The 14,479-nt window shown below is 36.3% G+C and overlaps 1 protein-coding gene across 3 annotated transcripts in view; it reads right to left on the reverse strand.

The window, feature by feature from the left end:
* Positions 1-14,479, reverse strand: part of CTDSPL2 (CTD small phosphatase like 2) — an 82,593-nt gene that overhangs the window by 23,138 nt on the left and 44,976 nt on the right. For 2 of the 3 annotated variants that reach the window (XM_053889106.1, XM_019442275.2), the window contains exons 3-7: positions 12,771-12,909; positions 11,056-11,205; positions 4,925-5,140; positions 825-903; positions 382-493 (exon numbers count right to left, since the gene is read on the reverse strand). In XM_053889106.1, the coding sequence (XP_053745081.1) occupies positions 382-493; positions 825-903; positions 4,925-5,140; positions 11,056-11,205; positions 12,771-12,909 (696 nt within the window). The remainder of the gene's footprint in view (positions 1-381; positions 494-824; positions 904-4,924; positions 5,141-11,055; positions 11,206-12,770; positions 12,910-14,479) is intronic. The other variant, XM_019442277.2, reaches the window with a different exon arrangement.

Consider the following 14,479-nt stretch of genomic DNA (forward strand, 5'->3'; position numbering starts at 1 on the left):
ATAATCCTAACCACGACCCCCTTCCCCCTCCCCCCCAAAAAAGGTGAAATCAAATTATATTTCATTAAGCATGAAATCAAATAATAATTTATTGGGAAATTTTTCAAAAAAAATCACAAGGGTTCCAGAAATATGGGGGAAAGAACCAATTTAAATACAAAAATGAAAGCCTAACTTATTTTCAAAGAGTACCTGATACCAACCAAATGTGGATCCTGGCATTATACTATACTTCAAATAAAAACATTTCAGAACATCTTGGACATGTTTAGTAAATGTGTAAGCCTATTCATTCAATTGTATCCTTTTAGTTATTTTCAGCTAGTATTTTAAAAAATAAATTTAACTTACTTTCCCTACCTCTATAGATAATATACTTACCAGGTCTAAAACTAGGGAGAATTCTGGTGTGCTTCTTGTTTTCAATGGAAGAGCAGGTTTCCTATTTAGCTGTTCTTCTGTCAGTGGTGGAACATGTTTGATGAAATAATACCTATAGATCAAATTTTTTTAAAAATCTCAACATTTCTATTTTTTATAAATAATATTAAACATATTACTAAATTCAGCTCATATTTAAATCTTTTTAAAATAAATCTTCAATTAAATAATATCCATTTAACCTAGTAAACCAAACCTATGAAACATAAATAAAACTGAAAATATATAAATTAGTACTTCAGTAACCCAGTAAAATTATTAATACCTAAGGGTCACATGTTCTTTGCAATATACCATTGAGCCATCCTTCCACACACACACTTTCATTCTGCTCCAAGAGCGAAAGGAAAATAAAAGACAAAAAAAAACCACAAAAAACTCACGGGTCAAATACTTCCCAGTCTTCTTCATAGGTGGCCTCTGCATGAGCTGACGAATAACCACTATCTGGAGTTACTGGTGCTATTTAATAAAAGGAAAAACAATATGTTAGTTTTAACTCACTATGAGTATACATTTTTACTGATTTTATATAAGATTTTCCTGACCCCTTCTGTATTTTAGGTTAAAGATATGACAGAAATAACTTGTAAACAGTATTTCAAAGCAAATTTCTTAACACATATTTCTTAACACAAATTTCTTAACTCCAGAAGCAAAGGAAAAAACTGCCATTACAGATAAAATGGCAAGCTAGATCATGGCTAGTAGAATTAAAATCCCTAATAGCAAAGAAAAAATTTACTACTTATTGCTAGAAAAATATACTCCACCAAACTTCAATTTCTAACTGAATGGCGTCTATATGTGTAACCATAAAAACTTCATGCTGCCTCTTGCAGCAGTAACATTTTTCAAAGTACCTTGTACATACATAGGAAGTCAATATATATGTGTGACAATAGACCCAAAGGTAGTTTTTAACCTGAGATCTATGAACATTCTTTAAGAGGTTCATGAACCCCCCTTGTGCACTTATGTTGTATGTACATTTTCCCAGGAACCTCAAGGCTATCTAAAATCTTTTAAAAGTTAAGAAATGCTGTTCTATTTAGAAACCACTGTTTCAGGGGAGGCTTTATTTTACTTCTAATTTACAAGCAACCTAAAAATAATCATGAAGCAATTCTATATGCCATGACACATGGTCCAGTATATGTTTAAGCTAAAATTCTATCAACTGACAGAGCTTTAGAAATTATGCTGGAAGGGGCACCTAGCTTGCTAAGTCAGAAGAATGTAGGACTCTTGATCTCAGGGTCTTGAGCTTGAGATCCACAATGGGTGTAGAGATTACGTAAATAAATAAAAAACCTTGCTGGGAATTTTCTAAGACAATAATTACAACTTAAATTCAAGAAGACAAAAGATAATATTATTAGTCAGAGGTAATGTTTTAGACAAAAGCTTAAGTTGGATGCTACAGACTGAATGTTTGTGTCCTCCCAAAATGGTATTTGGAGGTGAAGACTTTAGGATGTCATGAAGTCATTAGGGGGGAGCCCTCATGAATAGGATCAGTGCCCTTATAAAAGAGACTCCAGGGACAGACACCTAGGTGGCTCAGTTGGTTAAGCGTCCAATTTGGACTCAGGTCATGATCTCGTGGTTTGTGAATTCAAGCTCCACATCAAACTCTCTGCTGTCAGTGCGGAGCCCCTTTGGATCCTTTGTCTCTCTCTCTCTCTCTCACTCTCTCAAAAACAAACAATGGGGCGCCTGGATGGCTCAGTCGGTTAAGCGTCCAACTTTGGCTCAGGTCATGATCTTATGGTTCATGAGTTCAAGCCCCGCATCAGGCTCTGTGCAGATAGCTCAAAGCCTGGAGCCTACTTGGAATTCAGTGTCTCCCACTCTTTCTGCCCCTCTCCCACTCATTCTCTTCCCCCCCCCCTAAAAAATAAACATTAAAAATTTCTTTAAATTATAAAAAAAATAAACAAACATTACAGAAAAAACAAAAACAAAAAACAGAGACTCCAGAGAACTCACATAGCTTCTGCCATGTGAGGATGCATGAGAAGACAGTTGTCTATGAACCTGAAAGCAGGCCCTTAACCAGGTCCTGAGTTTGCTGGCACTTTGATCTTGGATTTCCAAGCCTCCTAAACTGTGAGAAATAAATTTCTGCTGTGTATACACCACCTAGTCTATGGTAGTTTGTTACAGTAGCCCAAAAGGACTAAAATAGTGGAACACGGTAAAAACTGCTGTAATCTGTCTATAGGAATGGAATATTGGTGGATAATAGTCTTTCAGGACAAAAAGAAATCATTTTTGCTATTATGATATATTAATTTCTTATGTATGAATTACCTTGTAACATAGTATGTTCAGTGAATGACAGATGTAAATAATAATTTTTGTCCATCTGTAATAACTTTATGCCAATGACAGTTCATTAGCACAAGGGTTAATAGAAAAATATAACTTCTAACCACTTCTGTTTCAAATTCCTGTTAACCTCAGAAAAAGGGAGAAAGGAAGTAATATTTGAGAGCCTTCATGCTAAGCATTTTTCTTCTTTCATCCCATTTAGCCTTTAAAACCGTGAATTATTATTACCTTTTAAAGCTAAGAAAACTGACTCAAGTGAGCTTAAATTGTCTAAAGTCACAAAGCTAAGTAAATGGTAGAGCCAGCCTCCTTCTGTCTTGTTCTCTTTGGCTTAGTTCTTAAGGAAAAGTAACAATCTTTGTCACTCATACTCATCTTTTAAGATCAGCAAAAATTGTACTTCTCTCCTGTCATGATACTCCCAGAGTAAATATAATATGCCACCTCATTATTTTGCTCATTTATTTTGTAACAGCACTCACCACACTGTACAGTAATTTTTGTGTATACCTGGCTCATCAATTAGATCATTCACTCTTCAGGGTCAAGAAGCATTATCTTATTCATCTTCATAAACAATGCCCATCACAAAAAATAGATGTTCAATAAATGTTAGGGGACTAAATGAATGAATGAATGAGACAACAGGACTAAATTTTCCTTTTCCCCTCTAGAAATCACTATGGTTATAGAAATCCCTTCTCCATTTTCATAGTTGTCAGGGAAAAAAAAAAATACAGCAGCACAAAAATATAGAACAAACATCAAACACGAGGCCCAAAGCCCTGGACTTAGTCTACTTTACAATTCACTAGCTTAAACATTGGCAAAGTAATGAGCATAAAATGACAGGTCAAGAGTAGGTTCATTTGCAAGTCTTAACCACCCAAAATGAACTATGTGCACCATACTGATTTGCTTGTCAGATTCAATATTATTCTTAAATTACAACATTATAATTTAACATTACAGATATTAACATTACAGAGCCCAGTCTTTTATTCGACCAAGTTAAAATAAATCTTTCCTATTTTATGTCACTTTTCATATTGGTATGACTGGGTTGCACTATATAGAAATTTCTTAATTGTATGCATTTTTTCTTTAAATGTTTTCAGCTGTTCGGATTGTAGTTTTTCAAGTTTCTCCTTTATATTCAAGGGAAGAACATTATTCTACTTCCTTACACCAAACTACATTTCTGAACCAATACATATGTGCAAATGTCTGGCATTATAAGAAATAAACAAATCTAAGAGTGCCTGGGTGGCTGTTGGTTAAGGGTCTGACTCCTTGATTTCAGCTCAGGTCACAATCTCATGGTGTGTAAGATTGAGCCACACATCAGGCTCTGTGCAACTTGCTTGGGATTCCCTCTCTCCCTCTCTCTCTGCCCCTCCCCTGCTCATGCTTTCTCTCTCTCTCTCTCTCTCTCTCTCTAAATAAAAAAATAAACATGAAAAAAAATTTTTTTTAATCTAAAATAAAAGCCTAAGATCTTGTCCCTCTGAGAAACGATGACCGTCCTCAATTTTATTTCTGCTTTTAAGTATGATGGAACAGTTTCATCTTTTAGCTTTATGCATCTGTATACCACAACCCTCAGACATAATAAATTCTGATCTCATGTGTTCTACATTTCCATGACAAGTGGCTCAGGGACCAAACAATTACGTTAGGCTTTTATAAGGATCCAGAATTAGGCTGCAGTTTGAATACAGGGCAAGATCTAGGAACAGAAGCTTCTTGGGGGGGGGGCGGATGTCATCTATATATGCAACAAATCCAAAGGTGTAAGGCTGCCGTTAGGTAGGGACTTCAGACTTAAGGGTCTGAGACTGGGTGCAATTACAATAAATATACTCATAAACATGAGCATCTATTTCGCTATTTGTGTTCAATTTCTCTAACTAGTAAGATCAGTACAAATAATTAAACTGTAAAATGATTAATTCTCAATCAACACAACCTTCTAAAAACTTTCAATTTCAAAATGACTATATATCTGGGAGAAAGTTTTATTTTCGATTTTAATTGTCTTATGTTCAAGGAAGAAAAACATATGCATTTGACATTAAATAAAAATAAATAAATACCGTATTTTTCTAAATTCATGAAGATGCATAAGAAAAGGAATTTTCTTCACCTGTAAGGGGTGGGATATCACGATTAACTGTTTCTTCTGCTTCTTCTAAACCATTATTTATCGATGGTCTCACTTGAACTGCTTGATTTGAGTAAGCTGCTCCATTAGTTGATGTCGTAGTACTGGTAGTGATCTCATCCACCTGTTCCATATCAAGTTGTTTTACTATCTCTTCAGCTTCCACAGCCTGTCCTGGGGAATCAGATCCTGATGTTCCTATAATTAAGATTCAATGTACTCACAACCATCATTTAAAAAATCAAAAGGGAGTGGCAGGATAGGATAGATGTTTTTAAGGGTACAAACTTATATAGCAAGCAAACATAAGCCCTAGAGACCTAAGGCACAATAGAGTGCAGACAACAATATTGTATTATAATCCTCAAACTTGCTGACACTAGAATTATTCCAACCACTAAAAAGAAAGGATAATTATGTAATGTGATAGAGGTGCTAATTATTGCTACATGGCAATCATATTAAAATATATAAATGTATCAAATCAACATGTTATACCCTTAAATTTACATAATGTTGTATATCAAATATATTTTAATAAAGGGTTTTTTTTAAATGCTTATTTATTTTGAGAGAGAGTGTGAGCGAGTAGGGGAGGGGCAGAGAGAGAGGGAGAGAAAGAATCCCAAGCAGACTCTGTACTGTCAGCACAGAGCCCCACACGGGGCCTGATCCCACAAACTGAAATCATGACATGAGCCAAAATCAAGAGCTGGCTGACTGACTCAACCACCCAGGTGCCCCTCAAATACATTTTAATAAAACTAAAATTAAATATTGAAAAATAAACTCATAAATATTTAGAAAAACTAAATGCAACAGACATAGAGCTGATGATCACTGTTTAGTGAGTCTCTTCTAGATATTTCAAATAATGAGGAATAAAGACTATTACAAGCTATAGCGCTATTGGTGAACAAAATTTTTCTTTAGAGTGTTCGGTTTAGAAACATCCAGCTATACAGACAGTCATAATTTAGAACTTTAAAAAATTTTTATTGAGACATAATGGACATACAACATTGTGTAAGTTTTAGGTGTATGTGCTAATTTAACACATCTATATATTGCATTATGGTTACCAACCTAGTATTAGCTAATACCTCTATCCTGCCACATCGTTATCATTTTTTGTGGTGAGAAAATCTAAGATCTAGTCTCTATGCAACTTCAAAGTATACAACGCAGTATTGTTGATTACAGAATTTCTTTTCAATAAAGCAAATACCATTTATTAAGTGTCTACTATGAGCTAGGCATTGTGTGTGTGTGTGTGTGTGTGTATTTTTCATTATCCTCAAATCAGTCCAGTACTAAGTAAGCATCCTAGCCACTGTGGACAGAGGTAGTTATCCAAGAATGAGCTGTTACCCTAACCATCAGAACATTTTTATTCAGAGACACAAGAACAATTTCCTAACACTATTCCATCTCAGTAACAAAGACTGAAGTAAGTTTCCTAATCATACTCAGCCACAACCTAAATGACCCTGCTACCCAATTCTTCTTCCACGATGAGATGACCCCAACTCTATTTCTTTATGGAATCCTCCAAATGTCATTTTCAAAAACAAAATCAACCTCCCATACTCTCAATTTTCTCAGACAACATTCCTTCTCCCTGAAAGCTTTAAATGTGACTTATTTCCAAAAAATCTCTTCCTGATACCTTTCCCCTCAAAGCTCTTTATTCTTCCATACTCAACATACTAAATGAATCAGAATTCATTTATTCCATTGCTGCCACCAAATCATTGGTTTTCTATTAACTACAAAAATCCTTCCTCCTTTGAGACTGATGGCACCTAGCTTTGTAGTTCTTCTTTATCCCCACTGCTGTCCTCTACCAACTGTTGCCAGCATCCTCTCTCAACCAGACGAATTTAACACCTAGCTACCAGTTTAAAGCTCTATGAAACACCTGCTGGTTGTTACTACAGGGGATGTCAATGACTCATCCCTAAGACTAATCAAAGGTCTTGCGCTCTTAAGCTCCATCTTCATACACGCTGCTCTCTTTAGCAAGTACCATGACCATAACCTGGACATTCACAGTAAGAAACTGTTCATCTCTGAAAACTAAAGTTCAAATGTATCAATCCACTACCACAACTTCCTAACCTTTTAATTACCTATTTCATATTCCCATTACATGTGACCTTCATGTTTGATAAAGGCCAGTCTCATTCCAAACAATTCCTTAACAGCCCCTTCCCCACCCTTCTCATCTAGTCAGACTGCATGGTATATCACTTAATACACTCACAAGCCAGCAGCTTCAGTATTCTTGCTCCCTCGTCTTTCAAATGTCGCCCATCATAGAAATCTCTCTTGAATCAATGTAACTTACAGGCTTACTGGATTATGTATGTATTTCTTTTAATTATACCCAACAACAAACATTCTAAACCTTCACTGTTCTCTTCAGTCCCCGCCACCAGGAATCTCAGCACATGGCACCATCTCCTCCTTCAAAGAAAAAGTAACTTACCAAAAACCAACTTCTGCCCATTTATTTCCGCACACACCTTCACAGCTTCTTTCCTTTAGCACTAGAGAAAAATATCTCTTTTCCCTCTCTTCTCCATTCTAATCCTTCTACTATCTGTTCCCATAATCTCATCATTGTCAGCAGACTCCAGAAACTTTCTTCATCAGTTATTTTCCTTCTATTTTCAACCTCTTCCTATTAGACTCCTCTCTGAGGCTTAAAAACATGCTGGTCTCTCACAAAGAGAAACCACTCGAGACTTGGTAACCTCTCTAATTTTATAGTCAAGTAGTTCATAACAGTAACCTACATTTGCTGCTTCCTTTCTTACTCCCATTTTACTCTTTTAACCCAAATGTGTTAGGCTTCCAACTCCAGCCACTCTCCTGAAACTGTTCTGGCAAAAGAAACCAATAACTTAGGGTGCCTGGGTGGCTCAGTTGTTTAAGCGTCCAACTTCGGCTCAGGTCATGATCTTGTGGTCCATGAGTTTGAGTCCTGTGTCAGGCTCTGTGCTGACAGTTCAGAGCCTGGAGCCTGCTTCAGAGTCTGTGTCTCCCCTCTTTCAGTCCTCCCCCACTAACACTCTTGCTCTCAAAAAATAAACAAACAAACAAACAAACATACATTAAAAAAAAAAAAAAAGAAACCAGTAACTTTGTAATTGCCAGGCTCAGCAGTCTCTTTTCAATACTCATTTCCTTTCCTTCAATCTTTATAATTGTTTGACCCTGGGTTTTGATATTCTCTTTTCCTTTGGCTTCTATGACACAAAATCTCCTGGCTTCTTCCATGTCTTTGTTGCTTTCTTTTACTTTGTCCAGTCCTTAAATATATTCCAAGATCTTAGTTTGCTGAACATTTACTCCATTAGTTTCAAATGATACCTATAAGCTGGTAATATAATAGTCTACTACTTAAACCCAGGTTTCTAAGCTCCACACAAGAAGGACAAATGGCTACCAGATATTTTTATTTGGTTGTTTCATAGCATCTCAAACTCAGTATGGCCCACCTATCTCCTATAACCTAACCTCTCTTGAAAAAATAACCTTGTGTCATCTTAATCTCTGGTCTCTTTCACCTCCAATCTGTGCTCAAAATTTGTCTACTCTATATCTCTGATCCTTCTTCTTTTCTCTAATATCATAGTTAAGGCTACATGAAGTCTCATGTGGACTACAAGTCTACTAATTGTTTTCCCCCAACACAACCTTTTTAGAATGTAGCTGACACATTGTGATTTTTAGAAAACAAAAATCTGTTCATTTTACTCACCAGTTTAAAACCTTTCAGTCATCCCCCACCAAGGATAAAATTCAAATATCTTACCATGTTAGTTTTGATCTGCCATCTTTGTAACTATCTTAACCATCCTGTGCACTCCTCAAATCCAATGGTCTATCTGTAACTAACTAATTTCAGTTTCTCAAACACACTATGCCTTTGCTCACGCTGCTCATTCTACCTGGAATACCCTTTACCACCTTTCAAGATTCAGCTTTTCTATAAAGACTATTGTGAGATGTCAGAATATAGAACCATTCCATCCTATGAATACCATACTACCCCATACCTCTATCAGTGCACTTATAAAAATTTATTATACCTATTTATAGATCTCTCTCCCTCTTGTAAAAAATTAAGCTCCTTGAGCACAGGGACCATGGATGTGTTAAATATCCTTGAATCTCTAGCGATTAATACAATGGCCAGGACACAGCAGATACTCAAATGAATGACATGAAATCTTCAAATCGCCCCTGCCCCATATTTAAGTATAATTATCCTCTCTCACAGACAAAGAGGCTCAAGAATTTAAAGAACTAGACCAAGGTAACACAGCTAAAGAGGCAGAGCCAGGAGGAGGAGGAGGAGGAGGAGGAGGAGGAGGAGGAGGAGGAGGAGGAGGAAGAGGAGGAGGATTTGTTGTTGTTGAGAGCAAGGGGCAGAGAGAAGAGAGGGGGAGGGGGAGGGAGAAGGAGAGAGAGAGAGAGAGAGAGAGAGAGAGAGAGAGGGAGAGGGAGAGAGAGGTGGGGCTCATGTTTACTGGCTCAAGCTCACCCAAAGTGGGGCTCAAGGTCACCCAAAGTGGAACATGTGCTCACCCAAGCAGGGCCCAAGCTCATAACTGTGAGATCATGACCTGAACCGAAGTGAGATGCTTAATGACTGAGCCACCCAGGCACCCGGCAGAGCTGAAATTTTAAGACAAGTTTCTCTAATTCCAAAGCCCATTCTTTTCCCACTACACCAGCTATTTCCAAAGTTGGTCTATGGGGCACTAGTTTCATAAGATGTTAACAGATGTTCCACAAAAAAGGGTTCACTGGATCATACATGTCTAGGAAACATGGGGTTAAACAAAGTTAAAGGTAGTTTTTTGTTTTATTTCTACTATAGGACTTCACAGTCCTTTTAAATGTGCTAACATACATTATTTTCATCCCCCAGAGCATCTAGATTTTATAGTGCACTATTCTGCACTATTTTATTCTGCACTATTTTAAAAATCGTATTATCATCCAGAAACATATTCAAATTAGAATTTAAATAATCAGGCAACAAGCATTTAATGGCTATTTTCCATGTGCCCCATACTATCAAACAACATGGTGGATGCAAAAATAAAGACAAGATCTCCTGCCCTCACATAAAGACTAAATTATCATTTATGAAATTAACAATTATTCATAAAAAAAGAACACTAGCTATCTTTTTTTAAAATATGCCAGGGGCACCTAGATGGCTCAGTCAGTTAAGCGTCCAACTTTGGCTCAGGTCATGATCTCATGGTTTGTGAGTTTGAACCCTGTTGTCAGGTTCTGTGCTGACAGCTCAGAGCCTGGAGCCTGCTTCAGATTCTGTGTCTCTCTCTCTCTGCCCCTCTCCTACTCACACTCTGTCTCTCTCAAAAATAAATAAACATTAAAAAAATTTTTAAGAAAAACAAAAAACAAAAATAAAATGCTAGGGCTGGGAGGGAGGCGGGGGGGGGGGGGCACCTGGGTGGCTCAGTTGATTAAGTATCTGACTCTTGATCTCAGGGTCGTGAGTTCAAGCCTCTCACATTGCGCTCAGTGCTGGGTGTGGAGCCTAAAAAAAATGCTGGGCAACAATCCAAATTTCTTTTGCAAAGGCATTTCATTTGAATTAGAGTAGTTTTACTAAATATCCAAATTAATGACCCCTATGGGGAAAAATCAAGCAAACAAAAAATAAAAATAAAATGTGTTACAAAAAATGACCTACTTTCAGCTCACTTAAATATTCAACAAATTCTACTTTACTGATCTAGAATATTGAAAATGTTTCTGGATTCTCTCCTATACATAGTAAGTATCATAAAAATCATTTTCCTTCCAGCTCAGAGTTTATCATCTAGCTTTTCGGAGAGTGAAAGTAGAGTTCATGCACTTCAACAGAGTTAAACATAACCTACATGTATTTCAGTCCGTTAAAAAAAAAACAGTCTTTTAGGAGCTGTGTATTTTTAATGAGGCTGAAAACAAACTAAGATGCTCACAAAATACTCCAGTAAAATCAAACAGATCTCTTGAAAAACCAGGAAAACTAATTTTTAAACCCAGATTATGGTTTATGGGTAATAGTTTATACTTACCATTTTTATTTGCTGGTGAAAAAAAGTTGAAGACAGGAGAAAATATGGTCCCCAACAATGTAGTCCTTGGAGGACTGCCAGAGGAAGGATTATCTTCTAATTTTCCATTTTGTTTTACATGTTGATTTGTCACTTCATAACTACCAGCTTCTAAGGCAAAAAAAAAAAAAAAAAAAAAAAAGTTGCAATCTAGAAAACATGACTTTGAGAAATGTGTTTTAAACAATTCATTAGGAAAATATTTTTTCCCTTAAAATACTTCATAAAAACTGATGAACACTAATGTTAAGAAAGCTTTACTTAAAAAAATCCTGAGGTAAATCAAATGATCTTTACAACAAATTTATTTATTTATAATGTTTTATAACTGCTACAAAACACATTTACATCTAGAAGTATATATATAGACTGAAGTTTCTAGTATGTAGACTATAGGCTTCCACAGTGTAACAGAAAATGAAATAAACTCTTTGTAAGTAAAGCAAGTTACAACAAAATGAAATAAACTCTTTGTAAGTAAAGCAAGTTACAACATCAAAAACACAAATGCAAGACTGTGTCTTTATTTACATTTTGGGATGCTGCCTACTTCATAAAACCGACCCTCCAGTTTCTTACTAATGAATAACAGCTAAATAAATAGCAGCAACATATATATACTGAAGCAGAAGACTATGCATAGTATATAGCAAAAATTACTTATGTACATACCGAGGCACCATTTCAGAGTGGTTAAGAAAAATAGGTTTTTTGTCTTTTGTTTTTTTAGATTCTTAATAAAAATGTTTCATGGGTTTTGGAAAATAAACAATAAAAATAAATTCATACAAATGTGTTTTGATTAATCATCCTTGACCTTTCACAACTTTACTTGGTATCTACCCACATTTCTTTCTTTCTTTGCTGCTATAGCTCTTTTCTTTTTCCCTAATAGTTCAAAATTTAGAGATACAATATTGAATTGAGAGGAAAGAGGGAAGGTATTCTTGCTGTTGTGTTTAAAACGCAGCACCCCATGCTCTAAAGTGGTGTTCTTTATACCTTCCTCTGCTTGTCCTTCTTGTTTTTCTCCTTCTTTTGGACTTGGGGAGCTTCTCAGCAATACTATAACAGACTGACCTAGAACAAGATTTATCAACAGCAGCACTACTGACTTGGGGCTGGACAATTCTTTATTATGGGAGGATGCCCTGTGCATTGTAGGATGTTTAGCAGCATCCCTAACCTCCACCTGCTAGATGCAAGTAGCAATCCCACCATAGGTTGTGACAACCAAAAAGGTCTCTAGACATTAACAAACATCCCCTAGGGACAAAACAACCCCTCATTAAGAATCACTGCCCCTGAGTGATCCAAGACCCCTCTGAGCTGAAGTTCCATGATCCAGAAACAAATTCTTTGTACTTATTTCAGTAAATTAAGTCACAATTATTACTGCTTTAAGAAATGAATTTATTAGAGGTCATAAATGTTGTTCTGTATGCATTTTCATGATAAATAGTATAAAGCCAGTTGTTCTGCCTTTGTCATTTTAATTCATCAAAGTATATTTATATGAGGTAATTTTTATTTCATTTCATGCTAATACTTAATACAAAGGAGATTACAAAATAAGGCAAAAATTACACACATTCAATTTTTAAAAACAGAAAAGAAACACGTCAGGTGAAATTTCTGCTTAGACCTAATAGAAGAATATCTAAATATTAACAAACCTCCATTTACTTGACTTTTCCGTCTTACTCGAGATATCTGTTTGTTAGGCTTTTCTCCTGCTCTTGGTGTTGATGTGATCAAATTATTATCTATATCACGTTCAATCCTACTCCGTTTTGAAGGATTTTCTCTCTCTTCCTTAAGATATGAGGAAAAAAACATGCATTGAGCATAGGCATTCTGCCTTACAGGTTACACTTATAAAATATGGTATGTACCCCCCCTGTTCACTGCAGCTTAATTTACAATAGCCAACAGAAACAACTTAAGAGTCCATCTATTGATGAATGGATAAAGAATACATGGTGTGTGTATGTATATATACATATATAAATATCAAATTATGTTGTACACTGAAACTAATGACTAATGAGGTATATCAATTATACCTCAATCTTTTTTTTTTTATTTTTTTTTAATGTTTTATTTATTTTTGAGACAGTGAGAGACAGAGCATGAACAGGGGAGGGTCAGAGAGAGGGAGACACAGAATCTGAAACAGGCTCCAGGCTCTGAGCTGTCAGCACAGAGCCCGACGCGGGGCTTGAACTCAGGGACCAAGAGATCATGACCTGAGCTGAAGTCACCCGCTTAACCGACTGAGCCACCCAGGCGCCCCTCAATCTTTAAAAAAGGTACAATATGTGTAATATATTTTCCTGTTTTCACATGCAGGAGAAACAAAATAGAATTATATAATATCCAAAAGTGGGAAAAAACAAAGTAAAAATTTGACAATGTTGTAGGGGTGCTTATTATTAATGCACTTAAAATACACAAATATAATTACAGCATTCTCAATTCAGATCCTTTCCCCAATGTCCATTACACTGTCTGTGCTATTGAAACACTCGAATTGTAAGATGTGCTCTGAATTTTCAGCAATACTCCCCTACTCTTAGATTTGTCCAAAAGAACAGTGGTTGTTTCCGTGAACACTCAGGGTAAGAAACAGAACCTCACTGGAATTTGTTGGCATATCACATATTACCAAAATAAGAAGGCTTGCCAATGCCATACCCAATGCCAACCTCAATTCTTTAAATGCCCAAATTAACACTAAGGAGTTTACTCCTTAATGAAGCTCTCTATTCGTTTCCTTATATGGGGCAAATCTACACCACCAGTGTACATTGTTTTTGCGATATTATTGACTAAAAGAGTATACTTCAAGTAATACCTGGTTTGTCTTCACTTGTACATCTATCTTTCTCATTTGTAAAATTTTTCTAGAGTCATCGACCACATGAGCGATTTTCTTACATTACTGTAATACTGACCTATAATCCCTTGCTGTATTTTTTATTTTTTAGTAATCTTTTTTTTCTTTAATCTTTATTTATTTTTGAGAGACAGACAGCGTGTGAGCAGGGGAGGAGCAGAGAGAGAGGGAGACACAGAATCAGAAGCAGGATCCAGGCTCCGAGCTGTCAGCACAGAGCCCGACGCAGGGCATGAACTCATGAACTGTGAGATCATGACCTGAGCCGGAGTCGGACGCTCAACCGACCGAGCCACCCAGGGGCCCCTTATTTTTTAGTAATCTTAATCTCTACACCCAATGTGGGGCTCAAAACCCCAAGATCAAGAATCACATGCTCTACCGACTAAGCTAGCCAGGTGCCCCAATTCCTTGCTGTTTTAATGAGACTACCTGAAACCTTTTGGTAAGGATGAGATTAGAGATTCTTAAACCTATATTAAATAT

Source organism: Panthera pardus, unplaced genomic scaffold, assembly GCF_024362965.1.
Source record: "Panthera pardus isolate Hobbes unplaced genomic scaffold, ASM2436296v1 HiC_scaffold_24, whole genome shotgun sequence".
NCBI classification, from domain to species: Eukaryota; Metazoa; Chordata; class Mammalia; order Carnivora; family Felidae; genus Panthera; species Panthera pardus.